Source organism: Herpailurus yagouaroundi, unplaced genomic scaffold (genome assembly GCF_014898765.1).
Source record: "Herpailurus yagouaroundi ecotype Mexico unplaced genomic scaffold, PumYag 141, whole genome shotgun sequence".
In the NCBI taxonomy this organism is placed as follows: Eukaryota; Metazoa; Chordata; class Mammalia; order Carnivora; family Felidae; genus Herpailurus; species Herpailurus yagouaroundi.
This window is the reverse complement of record NW_024412396.1, coordinates 26,716,626-26,743,075: the sequence shown is the minus strand read 5'-3', so window position 1 is coordinate 26,743,075 and position 26,450 is coordinate 26,716,626. Positions and strand designations below refer to the sequence as shown.

General features: G+C 37.3%; 1 protein-coding gene and 1 long non-coding RNA gene across 2 annotated transcripts in view; one reads left to right on the top strand and one right to left on the bottom strand.

Moving 5' to 3' along the window:
• Positions 1 to 2,872: 2,872 nt before the first annotated feature.
• Positions 2,873 to 26,450, bottom strand: part of KLHDC1 (kelch domain containing 1) — a 51,532-nt gene continuing 27,954 nt past the window's right edge. Inside the window, exons 8-14 of the mRNA XM_040477073.1 lie at positions 26,394 to 26,450; positions 25,835 to 25,893; positions 21,063 to 21,175; positions 19,566 to 19,638; positions 14,218 to 14,302; positions 12,072 to 12,124; positions 2,873 to 6,051 (exon numbers count right to left, since the gene is read on the bottom strand). The exon at positions 26,394 to 26,450 is cut by the window's right edge and continues 3 nt beyond it. Coding sequence (XP_040333007.1) covers positions 5,865 to 6,051; positions 12,072 to 12,124; positions 14,218 to 14,302; positions 19,566 to 19,638; positions 21,063 to 21,175; positions 25,835 to 25,893; positions 26,394 to 26,450 — 627 coding nt within the window. The 3' untranslated portion in view covers positions 2,873 to 5,864. The remainder of the gene's footprint in view (positions 6,052 to 12,071; positions 12,125 to 14,217; positions 14,303 to 19,565; positions 19,639 to 21,062; positions 21,176 to 25,834; positions 25,894 to 26,393) is intronic.
• Positions 16,279 to 17,118, top strand: LOC121031728 (uncharacterized). The gene is made up of 2 exons (XR_005790863.1): positions 16,279 to 16,327; positions 16,940 to 17,118. It is a non-coding gene; the product is annotated as an uncharacterized LOC121031728 (long non-coding RNA).

Genomic DNA, 26,450 nt, shown 5'->3' with positions numbered 1-26,450 from the left:
GTTGACTGAGCTCCAAACACTCGGAGCCTCCTTTCGCTGCGGGCACTACAAAGATGGGAAGAATAGTAGCCACCTTCTCGCAAAAAAAAAAAAAAATTTTTTTTTTTTTTACTGAGAAATCTTCCTTGTGTGATTGAGGAATGTTTTCCAAGGGTTCACAGTCTGAAAAGGGGTAGTGACATTGTGACATTGCTCAGTGAGTTAGAGAGTCAAATGAGAGTCAGCTTCAAAAGAGAGTCAATGCCCCGCTTTCCTGTGTCCGGGAGGCGTGGCACCTGGCCCTCCCGCGCGGGTGCGCGCGGGGCTCCCGACTTCGTGCCACCCCGGCGGTGCCCGCACAGCGGTTCCAGGCACCTCTGCTCGCTAAGCTCTTCTGCTTCGGCAGAGATTTTACTTTCCAAGCCCAGTCTGGAAAATTGTGCTCAAAAAGTATTTCAGAAACCATCATCGCCGAGTCCTTAAGGGAGGATGGCAAATTCTGTTCACACACACAGATACTGCTTTGTTACATTTTGATACATTTCAATTAGGTCAAGAAAAGAATTACCGCAATCTAAACTTAGTCACCTGTAAAATAGGGTTGTACCTGAATGCATCTTAAATCCTTAATGTAATGGTGCCACTTTACTTGGATGTGTTTGGTGAGAGGAGTGTGCTTTATTATCCTGTCTCTTCCCCATCTTCACGCTGCTACCACTGCTTGGAAGGGATACTTTGAACAATTAACACAGGCTTTCCTCACTCAGATTTTCATAGCCTAAAACTCCTTCCCTAGTCACTGCCACTATGTTTACAATTTATCAGAATTTCTGGGATGGGTGAAAGCAGTGCTTAGGGGGACACTGATAGCATTGAATGCGTATACATATTTGACAAGAATAAAGATGTAACATCAACCCTCCTAGTTTTCATCTTAGGAAACCAGAAAAAGAAGAGCAAGTTAAACCCAAATGGAAGAAAAAAAAATTTTAAAGCTGTATCAATGAAATTGAAAACAAGAAATAGAGAAAACTAAAAGCTGGTTCTTTGAAAAGATCAATAACATCAGTAAGCCTCTAAGCCAGGCTCTGTAAGGAAAAAACAGAGAAGACGTAAGTTACAAATATCAGAAGTGAAACAGGGGACAACACTACAGATCCCATGAACATTAAAGGAATAATAAAGAGATCTTATGAACAACTCTGCTCATATATTTGATAACCCGGATGAAATGGACCAATTCCTTGAAAGACACAATCTGCCAAAACTCACGTAAGAAAAAAGCAGACATTCTGAATAAGCCTATATCTATTAAAGAAATAAAACCAGCAGTGCCTGGGTGGCTCAGTCTGTTAAGCGGCCGACTTTGGCTCAGGTCATGATCTTGCATGGGTTCGGGAGGTATCTGTGCTGACAGCTCAGAGCCTGGAGCCTGCTTCAGATTCTGTGTCTCCTTCTCTCTCTCTGGCCCTCCCTGCTCATGCTGTTTGTCTCTCAAAAAATGAATAAAAATGTTCTAAAAAATTTTAAAGAAGTTGAATCAATAATAACCTACCCAAACAGAAAACAACAGGCTCAGATGGGTTCACTGGTAAATTCTAACAAACATTTAAAGAAATATCAATATTCCATAATATCTTTCATAAGATAGAGCAAAGAATACTTCCTCACTCATTCTGAGGCCAGCATTATCCTAATACCAAAACCAGACAAAGACATCACAAGAAAAGAAAATGACAGGGGCGCCTGGGTGGCGCAGTCGGTTAAGCGTCCGACTTCAGCCAGGTCACGATCTCGCGGTCCGTGAGTTCGAGCCCCGCGTCGGGCTCTGGGCTGATGGCTTAGAGCCTGGAGCCTGTTTCCGATTCTGTGTCTCCCTCTCTCTCTGCCCCTCCCCCGTTCATGCTCTGTCTCCCTCTGTCCCAAAAATAAATAAACGTTGGAAAAAAAAAAAAAAGAAAATGACAGACCAATATTGTTCATGAACACAGATGCAAAAATCCTCACCAAAATATTAGTAAATCAAATCCAAAAAAATAAAGTATTATACACCATGACCAAGTGAGACTTAGCCCCAGTATTCAAGGCTGGTTCAACACTCAAAAATCAACTAATGGAATCCACCATCAACAGGCTAAAGAAAAATCAAATGAATATATCAGTAGAAGCAGAAAAATTTAACACCTATTCAGGATAAAAACTCAGCAAACTAAGAAACTTCAACTTAATAAAGAACATCTACAAAAACCTACAGTTCACATCATACTTAGTGCTATGAGAAACTCAAAGCTTTCCCACTAAGATCAAGAATGAGGCAGGGATGTCCCCTCTCACAACTACTTTTCAACATCGTACTGGAGGTCATCACCAATGCAGTAAGGAAAGGAAATAAAATGTTAAGAAGGAAGAAACAAAACTTTGTTCATAGATGACATGATTGTCTATGCAGAAGATCCTAAAAAATTTCTCTGGTTCAATCCAAACAATGGAATATTATTATTCAGTGGTGCAAAGACATGAGCGATCTTTTCAAGCATGAAAGCATACAGAGGACATTTAAATGCTTGTTACTACGGAAATACACCAACCTGAAAAGGCTACATACTATGGGATTCTAACTATATAACATATGGAAAAGGCAAAACTATGGAGAAAGCAAAAAGATCAGTGGTTGCAGGGGTTAGTGGGGAGGGAGAAATGAATGGGCAGAGCACAGAGAATTTTTAGGGCAGTGAAACTATTTTATATGCTACTATAATGGTAGATACATGTTGTTATACTTCTGTCTAAACCTGTAGGATGTATACCACCAAGAGTGAATGAACCCTAATGTAAGTTTTGGACCGCAGGTGCATCTTAGCTTGGCTGATACAACAAAATACCACAGACCAGATGGTGTGAACAACAGACATTTATTTCTCACAGTTCTAGAGGCTGGGAAGTCCAAGATCAAGGTGCTGGCGGATTCGACCCTAGGTGGGAGCCCTTTTCATGGGCTTGCATCCTGACATGGCAGGAGAAGAGTGAGCTCTGGTTTCTGCCCCTTATAAGGACAACAGTCCCATCATGGGGTCATCACCCTCATGACCTCATCTAAACCTAATTACCTCCAAAGACTCCACCTCCAAATACTACTACATTGATTGAGGAGCAGGGTTTCAATATATGAATTTGGGGGAAACACATTCAGTCTGTAACAGGGTGATAAAGAATGATCTTGCTGTACCCACATGCTGGACTGGATGGTAACCTCATCAAACCAGAAATTCCAGTAGAATCACATTAATACAATGAAAAAACAGCTGTGCGCATATGCATGTGCGCGCACACACATACACACACACATACACGAGGTGGACAGGGAGCATTATGTTTCTTAAAATTGCTTCTTTTCTTTTGAAATTTTCTGAAGTCAAAATTTTTTCGTCAGACAGTACATACTACCCCGAAAATTCGTGACTTTATATTATTTCTCTCTCACATACACGTACAATATAAGTAAGGTATTAGTGAAAGCACCACTTCATCCTGGACTGAAAGTAAAAAGTTCTAAAGGATACTTTTAAGCTTTCATCCAAAGGCTAATCGTTTTTTAAGGGTATGTGTGCAAAGACACTGTTTGGAAAAAAAAAATGTACACTAACTTAGATGGGCTATTTACTGTATCACACTAAAGATGATTAATACTCAAAAGAATCCTTCCTGACAACTGGAAAAATATCCTGAAAGACAAAATAAAGATGGCCAGAAATCCTTTTTCCTTGAGGACGAGATTGGAAACCTATTTTGTGAACCACCTGAAAAAAACTATCAACCCCTACAGAATTGTTTTCCGAACAGAGAGCCCACAAGGGGAGTTCCGAGAGAAAGTTCTGAGGCTGTCAGTGTCTTTGGCTCCTCTACACCATGGAGGTCAGCAGCACAAGAGTTGATAGGAAACCATCAGCTAGTGAGAAGTGAAGGATTAATAATGCTTGGCTTTGAGGTTTTGAAACGAGCTTTGCAGGCTCCCAGAATTTCTACAGCTCCTAACAGAAGAGAAGCAAAACCTGGCTGAAGTCAACTTGTGGAACCTGCAGGTAAGGATCAGAATTTCCTGCCACTCCTACTGTTGAAGCAGCACAGTATATTAAGTCAAAAAAGAGCAGCACCGGTTTTGTGTGCCACAGGCAACAGATTTCTCTTGAAGCCTAAACGCCAGTGTGTTTCGAGGGGGCGAATCCAACCTTTAACATTCCAAGTAAACCATTTAAAACCAGAAGTGTTTTTCTAAGAGGCTAGAGAGGTGTCTGCCTAATCTAGAATTTAAATTCCCATAATCTACACTTTAAAAGATGTCCATTCAACTCAATGTCATGTATCCCTATCCAATAGGTTTTCATATTTTTTCCCCTTAAAAAATGCTGATAACAGAAGTTCATGGTAATAATTACTTCTAGGATGTATATTGCCTGTGAGATCCTTTTTCTAAATATGTTTTCAGCCTAAAAATAGTAAAAAAAAAGAAAAAGAAAAGAAAAAGAAAACTTATACTGAAATCTTGTTTGCACAATCAACTCTAATGACTGGTTTACACTAACAAAACTAGGAAAATAGTGTATCTATAGAGTTTGTATAATAAATAAAATGTAAGCACAAAGTATTTCAATACATAAATAGAAGCCTTTACACATCCAAAATATGGTACATATATATAAAATATATCTAAAATTTAATGAGATACTACAAACTACTATAATTATCATTATAAATTACATATATATATCAATATAGAAATATATTCTCTCTAGTGTTTTAAATTTTAGAGATAACTTGAATGGTGGTGTTAGGGAGAATAATTTGATATACTGAGCTTCTTAATAATTCATTGTTATTAGTAATTCAATGAAAGCGTATAACTGTGATAATATGAGTAACTTCTTAATTATGGCAAAAGTACTGGCTAAAGGAATATAAATATAGGATGCTATTTCTGTATAGGCAGGTAATACTGAAAATAAATAGGAAGACAACATATTTCCCTATGGGCCAAATAGCAGGGTTTCTATAAAGGCAAATTACTAAGTTACCATCCCATTTCATTACTTGCAGAAAGTACTTTAGAAGCATTCTTCCTGGGCAAAAATATATTTTGATGGGTCTCAAAAGCTAATATATCTACTGTTTCCCCATATTTCAAAGTCTGTATGATAAGTTAATCTCCACTTTAGACACTTTAAAACATGGTCTTTATAAAGTTGGATTAGCTAGTAACTTAGGGGTAATGAAAGACAACTGAAGGCATTTATTCTGCTATTCAAATAAAGGTGGGGACAAGTTACAATGAAGCTCAATAAGACTTTACTAGGTAAGGGCTAAAGGGTAGGAGTCCACTATTTAATCCATATCAGCGCTTGCCTATTTTATCATTTTGCCCAGCTGCATCAGTTATTGAAGGAGAAGTTTTTAAATTACTGGGTTACTTAATGAGAAACTTTAGATAATGTTTAAGTGGCTTGAGAAAATCCATTCTTTCTGAAAGTTGATGTATTTTTATCTATTATGTTGGGGGATTTCTTAAGTCCTTGGGCTAATTTCTCATTCTCCTCAAATTCATATAAACTTTTCAGTAAAGAGTACACAGTGAGTTAAAATCTCTTACAATTGTACGTACTTTCAGAAAGTATATTTCTTCCTGCAGCTAATTAGGAAATTAGTTTACAAATATAAAATATAATCTTCCATTAACATCTTATTCCCATATATTCCATGGCCTATAATCACCAGGACATAGCATTTTTGTTTCAAATTTTATCTTCTAAATCCTCCAATTTGGGGGGGGGGGTGTAAATATACAGTCTGATTAAAATGTGTACACATATTAAATATAGAGAGTATATGACAACTTAATTGCTGCTGATCCACTGATACTTATTTTCAGTTTCTTCTTTTTGGATTCTTTGTTCTTCTCGGTGATTAGCTGCAGTCCAGAATGTTATTTTTTTGAGCACTTGTTGCAGAAGTTTAGGAGGTAATAAAGATATCTGACTTTCTAAAACTATAGCATTTTTACCAATGCAGTCTAGGCATGACCTGTAAATAAAATATTAAAGAATTATTAGTTTTTGAATCTGAACTTATAAAATATTTATAGGTAAGTATTCTTAAAAAAATTATTATAAAATTGTTACATGATAACATATTTCCTCTGTATTGTTTGGAACATGATAGGATACATGTTCTTCCCAGAGCACCACGATAATTGTATATTTTTATAGCCTCAAGGCCAATCTGACCAAAAGCCCATGGAAACAGAAATTTCAACTTACTATGCACCATGCATAATGTTATTTAAACAGAAAAGATTCAGATTTAATTTCAAAGCATGTTAGTCTGTAGCAGATCATTTTTCATTTATCCTCCTAGTCCAATAACCACTTACTCTTCTCTGAGGACTGTCTTTTTCTTCCATTGCCCCAAGATGAAGCATCTAACATCCATTTTTACGCCAAGTGACCTGGTTGGCCCCCCCCCCCCCACTGTAACTCACTTCACGGGCACATGTGACTTAGTGACTGACCCCGACCCCGACCCCGAGAGAGCAGGTCTGAAGAGAGGAATGGAACAGCAGTGCAGAAAGAGCCAATGAGAACCCACCTGAGGTTCTCCCGTCCTGGGAGTCTGGGTGGTCATTTTTCCCCTCTGATTCCACGACCTCGTAGAATCCTTCCTATTTGGAAGGATTCCAACTCCCTTTTTATCTTAAGTTACTTTGAAGAAGGTGTTGCATTTTAAAACCGAAAGAAACTTGATGAGCTATCAAAAAAGCATCTATTTCAACTGATAAGCTTTAAATCAAACAGGGAAGCAAATCGTTTTTAAAAGTTTTAAAAACAAATTCACTTGATTCTGCTGTACTTAACCTCAGTTGTCATTTTTACAAGGATTTAGATATTTATATCTTCCATACTTTCAGGAAGACTTTTCTCTCTGTGAAAACTCTAAGCAAGGAGAGTGAAAACGCTGTACACAGACATGGGAGATGTGCAGGTGAATGACACAAATCTTACACTTGATATAAGTTTAACTCTGCGGCTATGTTAACACAATAGCTCCTGTTCCCTTCCACCAGGGAGAAGAGACAAGTCAGATGAGGAGATGGACTCTGTCATTGCTATTCATTCACTGATTCAACAAATATTTATTCATGTGCACTATTTAGGAGCTTATTTAGGAGCAGGAAATCCAATACTGAGAAAAACCCTATTTCGGCTTTCAGGCAGATTACGATTTAGTGAGGATAAACAATGTTGAGACTGGGATAACATGAAATGGCCTTGACAGGTACAGGGTTCTAGGGGAACGAGACAGGGAGAAAGAATAGCGAAGACAACCACAGCAAGCCAGGGAAACCTTCCAGATGGGATGTCCAAGCCAAGACCTTGAGAGTCTCAACAAATTATTCATGATAGAGGACACACACCTGCAAAGCCCTAGAAATGAGATATAAGATTTATTCCAGAAACTGGAACTGAGTGGTTCAAATACAGCTAGAGAATGGCGAGAGCGGGACATGGCGGGAAATGAGGTAGAGAGACAGGTGGAGCCCTGAACACCACAGTAAGGAATGTGCGGTTTGCCAAAGGCAGTGGGAGCCACTGCATGATCATCACAGTATAAAATGTGCACGTGCCTTGATCCACCAACAGCCCTTCTAGGAGTTTCTCCTGAGGAGACATGCGAGTTTTCCAAAAGCATATACAGGAATATGACAACACAAAATTTCTAATAATAGCCCCCAATTGAGATATCCTAAATAAATATCAATACACTAGTAAAGAAATTGTACTTCTATGAAACAGAACACTGGACAGCCATTACGAACATAAATATAGGTGTATAAATCACTGAATGATTATATGTTTACATGACAGATACCCACAGTACGAGTCTCAAAAGCAGATTATAAACAGGATGCATACTTTGACCCTTTAGACACACATGCACACGTGAGCATACACATGCATATGTATACTGCTCTCAAGGTTCCAGTGGCCTCTTAGCATGGTTAAAACCACAACAGTTCTCATTTTAAAGTGTGGAAGGATAAACAGCAAACTCTTAACAAAGATCATTGTGGACGATGGCTCAAAGGTGATTTTTTTTTTTACCATATACCTTTCATACTGTGTGAGTTTTCTTGGTAAATACATCTTATTTTTTTATCAGAATAAGCACCAGTGGTATTTCATCTTAAACCTATATAGGTATCCAAATGTACGATGAGCATGATCCCACAAATACATTAGATCAGACAAGTATCTTGAGATGAGGAGCCTCTGCGGCAAATTCCTATTTGTTTCCACTGCCTCAACACAGTAGGTGCCAAACGCCTTCTGACTTAAATTTAAAATTTAAGTAGAATTTAAAATAATTTAAAATAAAAGGAATCCTTTATTATTAAATAATTTAAAATAAAAAGATTGCTCTGGCTACACTGTGGGCCACTGGTTGTGGTGAATACACCTCAACGCAAGAATACCACTAAGTTCCTGCTATAGTCAACGGTTTTTTTGGTTTTTGTTTTTAATTCAAGTTCTGATGCATCAAAATGAGCCCAGCATGAAAAGGGTGTGAAAGGGTGTGTGCGCATTCGCAGAAGCACTGTGCTAGGGGCAAAGGGTGACACCAAGAAGCCTGACTGATAGTCACGCTCAGTCCCAGCCCCAAACACAAGCCCATCCAGTCTGTGCTGTGCCTTTCTCTCATTTCTATGCTGGTCCATCTTCCCCATCACTGTTTATCTTTCCTTCCAAACTCTGTGCTTTTTAGAACACCAGCTGTGTCCGCAAACACCTCCGCTTCCTCTGACTTCCTGCCCTTGCTTTAACTGAAATCTAAGAAAAGTGCGGAGCCTGCAGTCTTCTTGAGAAAAGAGTGCCGCTTCTCCTGTGTCTCCGTTAACACAGTCCAGGAGCTACTCGAGTATTTGTTGTCGCTCCAGGCTGCTGTCATTTCACCTGCAGGTGGTGCACCCCCCCCCAACTCCCCGCCCCTGTTGTTGAGAACTTTGTGTGGAAAACTCTTTTCAGTCTTTATAACCTCACTCAGGACAGTTCTGCCTCTAAAACCTTCCACTTCCAGATTCTCCTCTAGGAGGGACCAGAAGCCTTACATCCTTTTCCTATGCGCACTCCCTTCGCTCTTCCCAGTTCTCTAGACAGTAAGTCCCCTCTGTTCTCAGCTTCCTTTCCTTCCCAGCCCGGCCCATCTGTACTTCATTCTCTTGCCAGAAACTTTCATCCCCGTCTCTGCTGTCCCTCTGTTACATCACCCTGGCTAAACTCCAACCATGGGAGAATTCAGTCAGCCAGCTCCTTTCTGCAGCAGCCACCTGCTCAGTGCGGCTGGAGAAAACCAGCTTCTGCAGACAGAGCCCATCCCTTCAATTCTCCGAGGTCTCAGCTGAGCCCCCTGAGTGTTCTGCAGTGCTGTGTTATACAGCCCCAGTCGGTATCTTCTCAAAGCCACTGCAGCAGTGATTTCAAGTCTTCTCCACTCCTAAGTCCATGTCCTCACCTCTCCTCTTTCTTACCTTGCTACCAACTATGCTTTCTCAGTGCTTTGCCCCCCAGCCAACAAATTCATCTGCCTCTACATCCCTACTTTCTTCATTATTTAAAAAGTATTTTTGCTCTACTCAACGACTAATTCAATTACCTTTTCACTAAAACCCACCTCCTCGAGACCCCGCTGCACCAATTTTTCCTTCATTTTCTTGTGTGTTTTTTTTTCCTAAGTTTATTTTTATTTATTTTGAGAGAGATAGACAGCAAGCTAGGGAGGAGCAGAGAGGGGGGAGTAGGAATCCCAAGCAGGCTCAGTGCTGTGAGCGCAGATCTCAGTACGGGGCTTGAACTCACCAACTCTGAGATCATGACCTGAGCCAAAGTCAAGAGTCAGAGGTTAAACCTACAGAGCCACCCAGGCGCCCCATTTTCTTGTGTTTCCAACAGCTGGTTCTTCTCCTCAGCGTATAAATAAATATAGTTTCAACAGTTGGAGGGTTGGGGTAGCAAGGTCCCATGCAGTAGAAAGTCCACATATAACTTTTGACTCTCCCCAAATTTAATTGCTAATAGCCTACTGTTGATAGGAAACCTTACAGATGACATAGTCAATTAACATCTATTTTTGTATGTATAACATCTAATTTGTAATATTAACATCTCATTCCTCTGCTCCAAATTAGTCAATGCTTCTTGATCTACTAGATAATGTAAACTTATCTTCATGAAACACAAGGCTCTGGATGATATATGGTTGCTGATTTCTTGTCCAACTCCCTACCTCATATGTTTGTCTCAGGAATATTCAGGAATTCAGTTTCCAGAACATACTGCACTCGCATATCTTGTACTAACCCCCATGCACTGCTTGTTCATAGCAAATTGTCTCGAACCCTCCCTCTTACACAAAGACTCCCCTAACCTTCACCACCTTAACCACGTGGACAGAGGGCCTTCTCTTCCACGAGTCTCATTAACTTCGTATATGTTACTCTTAAAGCAACATTATTTTTCTTTTATAGTTGTTGAAACCCTACCTTTTGTATTATTAGCAATTCAAGGGAAAGATCATGACTTTTCATTTTATAGCACAGTGCCTGCCCATGGTAGGCACTCCAATACTGTATTTTTTGATCCTTGTATATAAGGAACTTGCAATCTACTTTGGGAAAGTAGTTCTGTTCACAGTAAAAGGTAAGTAACAATACAAGGCAGTATAATCATTACATCAGCAACTTCCAAACTCTGCCTGCACATTAGAATTATCCTGGGGTCTTTCAACAATTCCTAAGTTCAGGCCACACCCCAGATCAATTAAATCATAACATGTGGGCATGGAACACAGGCACCAATACTTTTTGAGGTTCCCTATGAGATTCTAATGTGCAGTAACAGAAGGAACCACTGAAATAAGAGAAGGAGCAGTTATGAAAGATATTAGGATGGTCCAGTTTGAGCTGATCCAATGGTTTTGAAGTGGTCCAAGTTGTAGAACGTCTAGAAGTTACAGCCTACTCCTTGACATACAACACATATGTCTCTCTCATGTGCCTTCACCCGTGTTATTCCTCCTGCATAAAACACCACACTTGTTCACTGGGCCACTTCTGCTTCGCTCAGAACCTTCCTCCTGACTCTCAGACAGAGACAGGGGCTTCTTCCCCAATCTTCCAACTATCCCTCGTATATACTCCTTTTAAAGCAAGAATAGGGGCGCCTGGGTGGCTCAGTCGATTAAGCATCCGACTTCAGCTCAGGTCATGATCTCACAGTCTGTGAGTTCAAGCCCCGCGTCAGGCTCTGTGTCTGCCCCAACCCTGCTCATGTTCTGTCTCTCTCTGTCTCAAAAATAAATACAAACATTAAAAAAAAAAATTTAAAGCAAGAATATTCGAGGGGTGCCTGGGTGGCTCAGTCAGTTAAGGATCAACCCTTGATTTTGGCTCAGGTCATGATACCACAATTCACGGGTTCAAACCTCGAGTCAGGCTCTGCTCTGAGTGTGGATTCTCTCTCTCTCTCTCCCTCTCTCTCTGCACCTCCCACAGCTCACATACTCTCTTTCTCTCTCAAAATAAATTTAAATAAATAAATAAATAAATAAGCAAGCAAGCGTGTGTGAATTAAGACACACCATCAACTTAATAACAGATTTGGTGTTAAAAAAGAAATTCTACTTAAGTAAATGCATATATATGTATGTGTGTCTATTATTGGACACACTGATTTCCTAAGAGTTAAAATATGAAAAACTTCAGACTTAAATCAAGGAAATACAGTGTGTTTAATACTTCTATATGAACTAAATGCAATTTTATGCACAAAATAAAAATGATTATATTGCATATTTTAATTTTTAAAAATCACATTGGTGTATGGTTCACTATTACAAATTTGACTATACTTTTTGGAAGATGTAAATATTTTATTAAGTTCAAATCCTAATCTACCTGAAAAATTATAATGCTTCCCAAAAAGGAAGACGAAAGAAATTATCCTATATTAATAGCGTTATAAATATGTATATATAATTAAAATACTTACCTGAGTAGTGAATAGGGCTGTGTTTGAAAAATCAGTAAATCATTACAGTGGCCCTAATCAACATAAAAAAAGAATTATACAGGTGTTCAAAATAATAAAATTGCATTAATAAATATTTTCTTTTTGTAAATGTAACAGAGATTACGTAAAGCAGCAAAAAAATCTCCCTCTAGCTATTTACTCACACACACACACACACACACACACCCCATACATATACATATAAACACCTGCTATCCACACAAACTTTGGGTACATTGCTACCTTTTTTCAGCGACCAAATTTCTACCTAACCACAACCTATACAACTGCAAATTTAAAACTCAGAAACATGTTTTTCTCTTAGAACAGTGAGTTCAAAATGAGAAAAGTAGTGGTTTTCAAGTTTTGTTTTTTAAGCAGAACTTTTCTCTTCCAAATGACTCTTATTTTAAGATCTCTTTCTCTTGTCTCTCTTTCGCAAAGGGTCCCATCTGGAAATCTCAGATCCAGAAGATTTTTTGAATAATGATTCTTTCATCTGAAAGTAATGTGGAAGAGTCGGCAGAAAATGTCCCTAATCCTTTCAAATAAGTCTTTAGAATTCCATAATTTATGATGATTTTAATCAGAATTCCTGTTTTAATGATAAACTCTGTATCCTACCGATTTCTAGTGCCAAGAAAAAGAAGACAAACCACAAAGTTTATTTTTTAATTAAATGCCAAGTCGTGGTTTTGATCTTTTGTTGAAGCACTGAATTCTTAGCCAAAAAGTTCTAAAACTTCCAATATACATAACGTTCAAATTGGAGGCCCCAAAACTGCAAACTCAGCCAACCCCCCTGGAGAGAAACCAGCTCATTTCAGAGTTTGCCACTGGGCAGGTGCAGCTCCAGAGAGAACTAGTCTGAAGAGATATCCACCAGAGAGCTGGCACCAACTTGGCTGATTCTGGCCGGAGCACACTCTCCCTGATGGCTCCAAGTCCCTCGATTCCCAAATGTCCTATATAAACCAGAGCAACCAATGCCCAACTCCTGTCCCAACACAGCACAGTATGAGCATGGCCACCTCGCTCTGAACTTCCCGAGGTGCTAGGAGTGAAAGAACAACACTCTCCAAATGCTATTCATTTATTTGTTTGGCCTTAGTTTTATCAGATTTTAAAATGACAATGCTTTAATCTTAAAATTAAAATGAGTGAAGCAGTGGCAAAAGACACATAAAGTAGAGAGAAAATACACTTAAAAATTTCAAACTAGTTTCCTCTTGACGGGAGAAGCTAGCATTGATGTTCTAGTTACCGAGGGAGGTAGTAAATTTCATGGGTACTTATTACTCTACTCAGTTTACGTATACGTTATATACATTCTTATAAAATATCAACTATACCTTACAAATCTTTTAATTCTATAAAATTATAAACATCCATACTATGGTGAGCCTCAAAGAGAAAGGGAAGAATCATCCTTTAAAAGATCTTCTTAATAATTTGACCAATGAGATTCTCTCTCTCCTTCAGAAATAAATTAACATTAAAAATTTTTTTAAAAAAACAAAGGGGTGCATGGGTGGCTCAGTCTGTTAAGCGTCCAACTTCGGCTCAGGTCACTATCTCACAGTTCATGGGTTCGAGCCCTGCATCAGGCTCTGTGCTGACAGCTCAGAGCCTGGACCCTGCTTCAGATTCTGTGTCTCCCTCTCTCTCTCTCTCTCTTTCTCTGACCCTCCCCCATTCACACACTGTCTCTCCCTCCTTCAAAAATAAATTAACATTAAAAAAATTTTTTTAATTAAAAAAATACGTGTCGGGCTCTGTGCTGAGCCTGCTTCAGATTCTGTCTTTCTCTCTGCCTCTCCCCTGCTTGTACTCTGTCTTCCTCTCTCTCTCAAAAATAAATAAACATTAAAAATTTTTAAAAAATAAAAAAATAAAAAATAACTTGGCTAATGAGGTTAATAGACCTATTTTGATTTGTAGACTCAAAATATCCTTAAATGCTGCACAAAAGCCACTCATTCTGAAGATTAGTCATACCACAGAGTAACATTTCATGTTCTTCCATATTTTGCAATGTGGGAACATCAACAATCTTGTTAAATAGCCATTTAGTTTAAATAACAAAACTACTCAGAGGAAATATTTAGATAGGAAATTTTCTTACTGTATCCAAGGAAAGTAAATCATCTTTGCTCCCACCAAATACCATTATTTCATTTTCTTTCCCCAAACAGGCGGTATGCCATAACCTATAGTTGAAAATTATAAGGAGAGTAAAATACTATGAAGAACGAAACCATATATTACATATAAATCAATTTTAAATTGCACACTTTCACATTTAATCTATTTCAAAATGGGCAGGACTGAACTTGAACTTTGGCATATCCTAAAAGAGGTTAGATTTTGAAGATTCCTCGAGAATCACTAAAAGATTAGATCCTCATTAAATCATGTCAATTAAAATGACCCCCCACCCAATAATTCTTTTCTGTTATACCCCCCCAACCTTTTTCTAGCCTCTTTATCTCATAGATATTCTCACTGAAATAAATTAGTTAGAAAGGAACTGATCATCCTGTTGCTAAATGGACACTTGCCCTAATTTTCTTAGGACTCTCTGCCATGTTACTGTTTTCATCATTTTTTACTTTTCTTTCCTGTTCTCTGTTCCCATCATCTGACAAACCCAACTTGGCATTCCCTTCACATTTAGACTGTCATACTACTTATCACTCTGAGTACAAAATACCATAACATGTTCATTTTTCTGTCTCTAATCTCTCTCAGCTACATTTAGCTGATTAATAACATTTTTCAAATGTTTTTAACCATGGACATGTCCTGATCAGGAAGCATCTGTGCCATTTTTCTTAGCCTAATATTCATAACCAATAGCTATTTTTTTCCACAAGTTTTAATTATTGGCCCCTCCCCCCCTGCAGTGAACCCTCTACTTCATCCAAGTTCATTTATTTTCATCCCCTAAGAGAAAAGTTTATCTATCTCTAGGCTTTTGCTCACCCCATTTCTTATGCTTAGGATGATAAATCATTCTTGCAGTGCCTTAAACACAGGCTCAATATCCCCAGGAAGTGTTCCAAATACCCAAACTAACTGGCTGTTACCTTCTCTGGTCAGCACCTTTCAACATTTATGTACACATTTTATAATCTTCTGACTTATATTTGAAGATAAACTGCCCTATACACTCCTTTAATTCTTTGATGTGTGGGTCTTCTAAAGGTCCACACATGAGGTCCTTAGGTCAAATCTTGGCAGTGGTGTGCTGGAAGTGGCTTAGCAGCTAGTTGAAACCAACTGTGCCTATCCCTCTTCCAATCCGTGTTCAGTGCCATCATGCTGGTAGCTTGAAACTGGCCATGATGGAAACCAGAAAATGCTACAAAGCTGAGCTTTTTGGTTTTACTTTTCCTGGAGAGCAGCTGTTAACCCTTTACCAGCACACCGCTGGAACCTGGGTAATCTAATTTTATGCTTCTCTTTAAAAATACCTAAACACTGTGTTCTGCACACAGAAGGTGCTCCAAAACTCTTGATTAACAAAAGCAAATACAAAAACCAGCATTACATATTCAATTATTAAATAAACAAGTTATTTCATAAGAGTAGAGCATCTAATGTTCTTTTTGAAATGGTCTGATAGCTCATAGTCATCTCCAATTTCACAGTATTTACAAAGAATAATCTTAAGTTTTGTAAAATTCAAGATTTCTGGGAGCTCTAACTCTCAGGAAAAAAAGTACACATAAATTTCTCAATTTTAGAAGCTAAATCAAGAAATTTACAAAGTCATCGCTTTGACTCTTAGAGAATTTTGATGACTTTTCTTAATAGACCAAATTGCTGCAGCAAAAGACATCCCAAACAATTACATATTACCCCTTATTACCACATAACTTATTTTTAGTACATTAATACTTTTCACTTAACTTTAGCAAGTGCAAACAGTAGGGTTATGCACAATTTGTTAAATCAAATACTTTCCTCACACAATCACTCACACATTCAAGGACAGTTGCACTCGGGACCCAGGATAGAACTGAGCCATAAGAGATTTTATTTAGGAAACACTCTGCCCAATTCTCCAACTTATATGTTAGAACATAAATTGACATAAATCTTCATCAACACCCAGATTATATTGTGGGGTCGGGGATGGGGACTGGATAAAGGAAATGGAATATAAGGAATGCTTAATTTCCAGGAGAGAAGGCCATGTATAACCTCGGCAACAGTCATGGGACCCAACAGTAAGTACCGAACGCTCTATAAGCCAATACTTTATTGGACTTCTTTCACAGACACATTTAAAAAGGGGTCCTTGTTGACAGCCACTGACACAGGCAATTAGATACGGCTTTGTACTTGGCCTTTCACTCAAGCGTTGCTCTAACCACAGTGAGACCTGGAGGAGAGGGTGGTACACTGTGGAACAGTGGTTCTCAACCAACGGTGATTTTTGCCCCCACGGGACATTTGATAATATACGCAATGTTTTTGACTGTCACAACTCCAGGTGGGTGGGTGGGTGGGGGAATACTATTGGCATCTAGTGGGTAAAGGCCAAAAATGCTGCTAGACATCTTACACTGCAAAGGACTAATGACAAAGAATAACTTGGTCCAAAATGTCAATGGTGCTGAGGTTGAGAAATCCTGCATAGAATTACAAGAGGAGAATTGGGCCATTCACATTTTAAAGTATAACTTGGAACAGTTTGCACAAAACGTATTCAGATGTTAAGTAAACTCTCACTCATAAAAATTAGTATACATCCACATATATATGTTCTCCTTACACTAAACTGTATCCTCCTCACCTCATACCTGAAGATAGATCTGCCTCTGTCTTATCTGCCTTAGGGAAACTCTGGCCTGGACTTCATCATCGAAGAACACTGGAAAGCCTTTCCTGCCTTGATTTTGGTGACATCTAGCTTGCAACCTGATGTTTTGTCTACAGACTGATAGTTTATGTCCTCTCACAGCTGTTCTAAACTTATCACCTAAACATTCTAATAAAGCATATTATTTACATGACACATCAGCTGAATTCAAAGAAATGTCTTTACATAGCTCAGTTCTAACTAATATATTATTGATAATAGTTGTGTTGCTCTAATTACTTATTAAGGATAGAATTATAAAATAGGAGCAATTTAAAAATTAAACATATTCTTAATACCACTTTGGCCCAATATTAATGCAATCAAACAACTGTAAGAGAACTAAGAACGTCTCTAGTCCAGCTTCCTCATTTCATGGGATGAAGAAATTAATGCTCAGTTTCTTTAAGTAACTTTCCCAAAGCCAAAAAGCTAGGTAGTAGCTGAGCAAGGACTAGAACTCTGGGCTCCCATATCTTAATATAAAACTCTATAAGTTAAAAAATACATTTCAAAAGATCCAAATTGCTAAAATAATACATTACAATGAATTTCTACACATGAAAATATAAGAATCACTTATGTAATTATGATAAACTCTAAATTTTTTGGGCATATTAATATAGATGTACACATTGAAATATATACAATATTTTTTCAGGCTTTTTTCTCAAGTAAGTTACTTCACTGTCACTTATTAAACTTCTGAAATGCATGTCATTAAGTTGACTTCACACTAGTATACATAATCTGTAGCAAAAAAATCCTTAAATACATGGCATGAAAACAGTAAAATCTATTACTATAATGATTATAAATGTTCTATCAATTTCCTATGAATATATCTTTATTATACTACTCACTCAAATTAGGGAAAAAAAAGAATTACGATACTAATGTTGTTTTCTCTGTACAGTTTACCCTTGAACAACACGAGGTTTGGGGCACTGATACCCCACAGAGCTGAAAATCTGCATGTAACTTTTGGATCCTGAAAACTTAACCACTAATAGCCTACTGTTGACCAGAAGCCTTACAAATAACATAGTCAATTAATACATATTTTGTATGTTATATGGTTTATACACTGTATTTTCACAATAAGTAAGCTAAAGAAAATGTTACTTAACAAAACAAAACAAATGAATAAACAAACTAATAAAAACCAAAATCAGACCTATGAATACAGAGAACCAACTGATGACTGACAGAGGAAAAGGGAATGGAGGGATGGGCAAAATGGGTGAAGGGATGGGGTGCCTGGCTGGCTCAGTTGGTTCAGCCTCTGACTTTTGATTTCAGCTCAGGTCGGGATCTCATGGGTTTGTGGGATCAAGCCCTGCATCAGGCTCTGTGCTGACAGCATGGAGCCTGCTTAGGATTCTCTCTTCCTCTCTCTCTGCCCCTTCCTCTCTCTCTCTCTCTCTCTCTCTCTCTCTCTCTCTCTCAATAAATAAATAAATATTTTTCAAAAATGGGTGAAGGGAAGTGGGAGATATAGGCTTCCAGTAATAGATGAATAACTCATGGGAATAAGAGGTACAGCATAGGGAATATAGTCAATGGCACTGTAGTAGCATTGTATGGTGACAGATGGTAGCTATTCTTGTGGTGAGCGTAACAATGTATACACTTCCCAAATCACTATGTTGTACACTGAAACTAATGTAACATCATGTGTCGACTACACTCAAATTACAAAAAAGAAAATGTAATTAAGAAAATCATATGGGATGGGGCACCTGGGTGGCTCAGTCAGCTTAGCATCTGACTCTTGATTTCAGCTCAGGTCATGATCTCACAGTTGTGTGACTGAGCCCAGCGTCAGGCTCCCTGCTGAGCATGGAGCCTGATTGAGATTCTCTCTCTCAACTTCTATCCCTCCCCACGCACCTCTCCCTCTCCCTCTCCCTCTCTCTCTCTCTTAGAAAAAAAAAAAAAAAGGAGAAAATCATATGGGAAAAAAAGAAAATTGTATGGAAAATATATTTATAGTATTGTATTTATTTTAAAAATCCATATAATAAGTGGACCCATGCAGTTCAAACTCGTGTTGTTCAAGGATCAACTGTAGTCTAATAATAATATGCTGTTTCTACATTTTTTCTCTATAATATGTCACAAATAACTAACATGTTTCTTTTTTAAAAATTCATATAAGTGAATATATCAGTTAATAAAAATAAATATCTGCCATCTATTTTATTAACATGAAACTTATTTTCTCATTAAATTGCAATAAACCTCTTCCAAAACCAAATAACTACTAAAGCCAAATCCATTCTTGTCTACTTATTAAAAATATTAACATTATATGATACTTCCAATTTCTTAGGCTTTTCGTATTTATGAGGCAAGATTATACAGTTACCTAAAAGAGTAACATTTTCAAATATGCAAATATGGATGAAAACAGAATAGACCATTTTTAACAATCAGATATAATTTGAAATGATTATTAAATTATTTGGGTAACATCAAGCTTATTTGAAAGATATCTTTCTTGATTTACAATTTTAAAGGCAAACACTATAAAATCAGTGCTATATTTAATACTTGATTAATTCTTAACTATTTTACTATTCTTTAAGTTCTATATTTACCTGGGTCTTGTTTTAGGTAAGTGTGTAAGTTGTTTCCAACAATTTGTTATGACATTATAAATCCAACCATCACCTGCAATATTATGACAGTTAAGAAATTAAGATTAGGTCTTTGTACATTTCCCCCCAAATTTATCATGCTATATTTATGCAACTATCTTTTGTGTGTATGCATATTTTCTCACAAAAATTTTCAAAGATATAGAGAGGTAGAGTGAACATGATAATGACCCCTCACATATCTCAGGTTCAACAACTATCAAGATTTTGCTACATGTTCTCCATTTCTCTCTTTTTTGTTACTCTTGTGGCTCAGTTATTCTAAACCAAATCCTAGATCTCCTGTCATTTTCCCCATATATACTTCACTAAACATGGCTTTTAAAAGGAGACATATTTTTCCAGAATGACAACGGCATTATCACATACATAATCACAATGCCATTATCATAGTCAACAAGATTAAAATAACTTCTAAGTATCGTGTAATACCAGTATGTTACACTAAATCTATACAGGAGGAAACTGACTGCACTAAGAGTTAGGACATAGAATTTCCCACAGGTCAATGACCAAAATCAGCAAATAGGAATTAGAAACAGTAGAGCTCAAAAAGATGTTCTATTAAACAACACCTAATGAAAAAATAGATGTTAGTTATTAGATTCCAAATCTCTTTTAATTACGAACCTTCAGATTGGAGAAGCATAATAATCTGCAATAACTAACATCCCCTGCTAGAAACCCCTGTTTCTCTAACCAGCCTCTGGAGTTTGTCTGTTGTCCAGCAGACTGCTGGATGCAAAGCTGATGCTTGATGCCTTTTGGTTGAAAAATAAATACGTGTTTCCAGATCCCATACGGAATTATATAAATGAGTTTAATGGTATATAAGGTTTCTTATGAAAACACTCCTAGCCATGGAAAACTTCTGGGTTAAGAAAACATGAAACATCAACTATGTCAAACTAGGAAGTGGATACTTAGTCATTTGTCTTTCCTGATGCCACAGTTTTAGTGCTGGAAAAAAAAAAAAAAACCTGCATTACAAAACCATAGCTATTGGGATCAGCAGTGACAGGAGTTTAAAAATTCTGGCTAAGCACTTTCTTTACAGTTCTGGAACAGAAAGAGAAGCAACTGCCTTCCCACCTTATATTTCCAGAGCCTTCTGGGGAAGACTGTTCTAATCCCCATTCCAGCCTACACTGTACTGGGATCAAAAATCAGGAAGGCACAGAATCACAGAATATTATAGTTGAAAGGGGTTTTAATTCATCTAGGTTCAACTACCCTTTCTTTTCTATGTATCTAGGAAACAGGAGAACATGGAGAGCCAAAGATACTAAAGCAAAGGGTTTTCTAATTCTTAATGCAATCATACAGTTGGGGATAAAGGTAAACCAGAAAATCTGAAAAAGAGACACCTTAAATATCAAATACAATTAAGAAAAAAGAATGAGATAATAATTGTAGGCTACACTTTAGTTGACTTACTTAATGGAATATTGTCTGCACTTAGTCCACCAAATAGAAAAAGTTTATCATCAGCTATTGGTGTTAAAGTATGCCATGACCGATGTTTGGGGGTTTCTCCATTAACAGGAATCCTGTGGCAAGGGAAAAAAAGTAGAGAAATCTAGGTTAGTCAAATAAAAAGTCAAAATAAAAAGGTTTTTGATCATCTCAGATTAAAGGGGAAAAAACTGCCTTCACTACTTTTACAACAGCTGATTTTATGAACTCCACCTGCATTTAGATTTTAAAAATATTCTTAAATTCTTAGATGAATTTAAATAATCTTTCTACTTAGTGTCTATTCCACCTGGTTACAGAACACAGACTGAAAATTAAAAAGTCCTAGTTAATTCACAATGCATACTCAACATCATTCTTGTTTAATCAATATAACCTCCCCAGTTTTTCAACATAACCATTTTCATGTCTGTAACTTTTTACTGTTGGCCCATGTTTAGTTTTATATTTTCAGCTGATTTCCTTGAGGATATTATGGGATTTTGTTGTTGTTCCTTTTACTCTGGTTTACTTGCTGTACGATTTCCCAAAGTTTCTTTGCCTTAAAATGCTAGTTATTCTAGCTTCAAAATAAAAGCATGCGAGCCATTCCAGATCCAGGACAAACCTCTGAAGATTTTTTAAAAATACTGTCCTATTCTTAGAAAATTACAAACATAAGTACAAAAGTTTAACTCATAATTCAGGAGGTGAGAAGGCATCATTCTTCAGCATTCTGGAATGTTCCAGAATAATATGGGCCATTTGTGGAAGATATTTTTTTCTAAAATGGAAATATTTTTATTTTTTGTATTGATTATAAGAATCGTTTTGGTTACAAAACATTCAACAACCACATTTTTTTTAGGGGTACCTGGGTTGCTCAGTCGGTTAAGTGACTGACTTCAGCTCAGGTCATGATCTCGTGGTTTGTGGGTTCGAGCCCCCCATTGGGCTCTGTGCTGACAGCTCAGAGCCTGGAGCTTGCTTCGGAGTCTGTGTCTCCCTCTTTCTCTGCCCCTCCCATGCTCATGCTCTGTCTCTCTCTGTCTCTCAATAATAAATATTACATTTTTTAAAAAAATATGTATATATTTAAAAAAAATTTTTTTAATGTTTATTTTTGAGAAAGAGAAAGACAGAGGTGGGCAGGGGAGGGGCAGAGAGAGAGGAAGACACAGAATCTGAAATAGGATCCAGGCTCTAAGCTATCAGCACAGAGCCTGACGTGGGGCTCAAACTCATGAACTGTGAGATCATGACCTGAGCTGAAGTCAGACGTTAACTGACTGACCACCCAGGCACCCCAACAAAAATATTTTTATTTTTATTATTTTTTTTCTATGTTTACTTTTGAGGGAGAGACAGAGGTGAGTGGGAGAGAGGTAGAGAGACAGGGAGACACAGAATCCAAAGCAGGCTTCAGGCTCTGGGGTGTCAGCACAGAGCCCAATGCGGGGCTCGAGCCCACGAACTGTGAGATCATGACCTGAGCCGAAGTCGAACACTCAACCGAGGCACCCAGGCGCTCCAAAAGTATTTTTAAAAAGGAGAGTTCTCTTATAATCCTGTCCTCTAGCAATAAGAAATAATAATAATTTGGTATAATCTTTCTAGGCTTTAATACACATATAAACATGTTTATTAAAAATACATAAATAGGATCACACATTCTATTCTGCAACTTTTTTTTCATTCAGCTAATATGTTGTAGAATATTTCTATGAAGTGTAACTTTCTTTGGTAAAGGAAGCATGATGGCCCACTGGCCAAATGTACTATGATTTAAATAATCCCCAAATGTGAACATGAAGGTTGACCTCTAGTTTTTGCTTTTATAATAATGTTGTAACACACACACACTTACTGTCTTTGGGGAAACTCTGAATCAAAGCAGAAATTCCATTTTACATTTTAAATATATTGCCAAACTACCTTCCAGAAAAACTGTACCAATTTATGCTCTAATTATGTTGTTACAACTTCAGCACACATTGGGCATTTGTAATTATTTTTAGCTCCATTTCTTTGATTGTCTCTGAAGTTGAACGTCTCTTTAAAATAATTTTTGCCCATTTGTATTTCTTCTGTGAGTTGTTCATTTATGTTCTTTGTCCATTTTTCTGCTGTCTTATTTGTCCTTTTGTTACTGATTTTCCGAGTTCTTGTGGATTTAGGCCCTGTTAAAAATACTGCAATATGACTTCCAGTTTGTTTTTTGTATTTTCCAATTTCTCTTTTAGCTTGGGTATAGTTTTCTATACAGAAAACTACATACAGAATATTTTTAAAAATATTCATTTATTTATTTTGATAGAGAGAGAGAGAGAGCAGAAAGAGGGAGAGTGAAAATCCCAAGCAGGCTCTGAGCTGCTAGTGCAGAGCCCTATGCGGAGCTCAAACTCACAAACCTGTGAGATTATGACCTAAGCTGAAACCTATAGTCAGATCCTTAACCAACTGAGCCACCCAGGGGCCCCCAGAAAAATTGAATTCTTAAGTGATCTTATAAGTCAGTCTTTTTATTTAATAATTTTGGGTTTATAACCATTTTTAGGAAAACTTTCTCCATGCCAAGATTTTTAAATTATTATTATTATTTTCTTAATTTACATCCGAACTAATTAACATATAGGGTAATAATGATTTCAAGAACAGAATTTAGTGATTTATCACTTACATATAACACCCAGGGCTCATAGCAACAAGTGCCCTGCTTAATACCCATTGCCCATGTAGGCCATCACCCCACCCAACACCCCTCCTTCAGCAACCCTCGGTTTCTTCTCTGTATTTAGGAGTATCTTATGGTGTGTCTCCTTCCCAGTTTTTATATTATTTTTGCTTCCCTTTCCTTATGTTCATCTGTTTTGTATCTTAAATTCCACATATGAGTGAAGCCATATGATATTTGTCTTTCTCTGACTTATTTCCCTTAGCGTAATACACTCTAGTTCCATACACATTGTTGCAAATGGCAAGATTTCATTCTTTTTGATCGCCAAGTAATACTCCATTGTATATATGTACCACATCTTCTTTATCCATTCATCTGTCGATGGACATTTGGGTTCTTTCCATACTTTGGCTATTATCGATAGCACTGCTATAAACATTGGGGTGCATGTACCCCTTTGAAACAGCACTTCTGTATCCTTTGGACAAATACCTAGTAGTGCAATTTCTGGGTCATAGGGTAGTTCTATTTTTAGTTTTTTGAGAAACCTCCATACTATTTTCCAGGGTGGCTGCACCTGTTTGCATTCCCACCAGCAGTGCAAAAGGGTTCTTCTTTCTCCGCATCCTCGCCAACATCTGTTGTTGCCTGAGTTGTTCATTTTAGCCATTCTGACAGGTATGAGGGGGTATCTCATTGTGGTTTTGATTTGTATTTCCCTGATGATGAGTGATGTTGAGCATTTTTTCATACGTCTGTTAGCCATCTGGGTATCTTCTTTAGAAAAGTGTCTATTCATGTCTTTTGCCCATTTCTTCACTGGATTATTTGTTTTTGAGGTGTTGAGTTTGGTAAGTTCTTTATAGATTTTGGATACTAACCCTTTAGCTGATATGTCATTTGCAAATATCTTCTCCCATTCTGTTGGTTGCCTTTTAGTTTTGCTGATTATTTCCTTCTCTGTGCAGAAGGTTTTTATCTTGATGAGGTCCTAATAGTTCATGTTTGCTTTTGTTTCCCTTGTCTCTGGAGACAGGTCAAGTAAGAAGTTGCTGAGGCCAAGGTCACAGAGGTTTTTGCCTGCTTTCCCCTCGAGGATTTTGATGGCTTCCTGTCTTATGTTTAGGTCTTCCATCCATTTTGAGTTTATTTTTGTGTATGGTGTAAGAAAATGGTCCAGGTTCATTCTTCTGCAGGTCGCTGTCCCACCACCATTTGCTGAAGACACTGTCTTTTTTCCATTGGATATTCCTTACTGCTTTAAAGAATAGTTGGCCATATGTTTGTGGGTCCACTTCTGGGTTTTCTATTCTGTTCCATTGATCTGGGTGTCTGTTTTTATGTCTGTACCACACTGTCTTGATGATTACAGCTTTATAAAACAGCTTGAATCCAGAATTGTGTTGCCTCCTGCTTTGGTTTTCTTTTTCAGGATTGCTTTGGCTATTTCGGGTCTTTGTGCTTCCATACAAATTTTAGGATTGTTTGCTCTAGCTCTGTGTAAAATGTTGGTGTTCTTTTGATAGGGATTGCTCCATGCCAAGATTTTAAAGACAATCTGCTATATTTTTTTCCTGGCACTTTTGGAGTTTCATTTTTAATGGTATTTCTATTTTGGAATAATATATGGCTCTGATTCCATATCATTGCATGAACAGCTGAAGTGATACCTAAATATATTTATTCTATTGTTAAATATATATTTTGAACCACAAAAAAAAATCTTTTACATACTTCATTATCTGTTTACTTGTGATGACACCAACAAACTGTTCCTTCGTTTCCTCTACTGGCCAGTTCTCAAGAATACTTAGAATAAAACCAGTACTTTTACATAATCAAGTTTCAACCTCTGGTATTCTCATGTTTTATATAATTTGGTTAAGAACAAACTCTGCATTTAAATCTGTATATTCCTTGCTTAGACATATAATCTGAAGGAAAAAGATACTAATTCAGTTTTAGAAACTCAAATTTGGATCATGATCCCAAACACACACACACACACACACACACACACACACACACACACACACAAATACCTTTCGATTAAAACATACTTAAATTTCAAACGTACCTTCCAGACCAAGTCCAGGTATCTAAGTTCAGACAGTGCAAATCATTCATCCTAGTTTGCTAAAATAAAAGTGTGTTAAATTAGTCCCTGTTTCACATTTTTCATGGACTAAAATTTTGGTTTTAAAATTACTTCAGGTTAAAGATAGACTATCTCCATCTTACTTATTTTTACTTATTTTTACTTATTAGCATCAGAAGTTTACATATGAGGAAACAATGCTAAGCATTAATCAAATTACTATAGAGCTACCCAATTAATGTGTCAAGGGAGAAAGGAAGAAAAGGCCTTAAACTAATAGGATTTAAATGTTAGGACATTAAGCTTTTCTGGTTATGCACAGAAGTGAAGGATTCTCCTCATTAAAATATGATTTATAAATCATGTGTGATTACTCATGTATAGTCTGTTTAGGGGATGGAAGAGAAATAAAATTTATTATTGAATGGTATTTTATTTACCTAGATACTTTGAATGTTCAGTTGTTCCCCCAAGTCAGAAAATAATCTTTGTGAGCAGAAGCACACATAAAAATATCATTTTCATGAAAAACACTAACCAAAACACGTCCGCCAAAGATATAGCCCTTATTTCCAAGAACTGCACACGTGTGCGC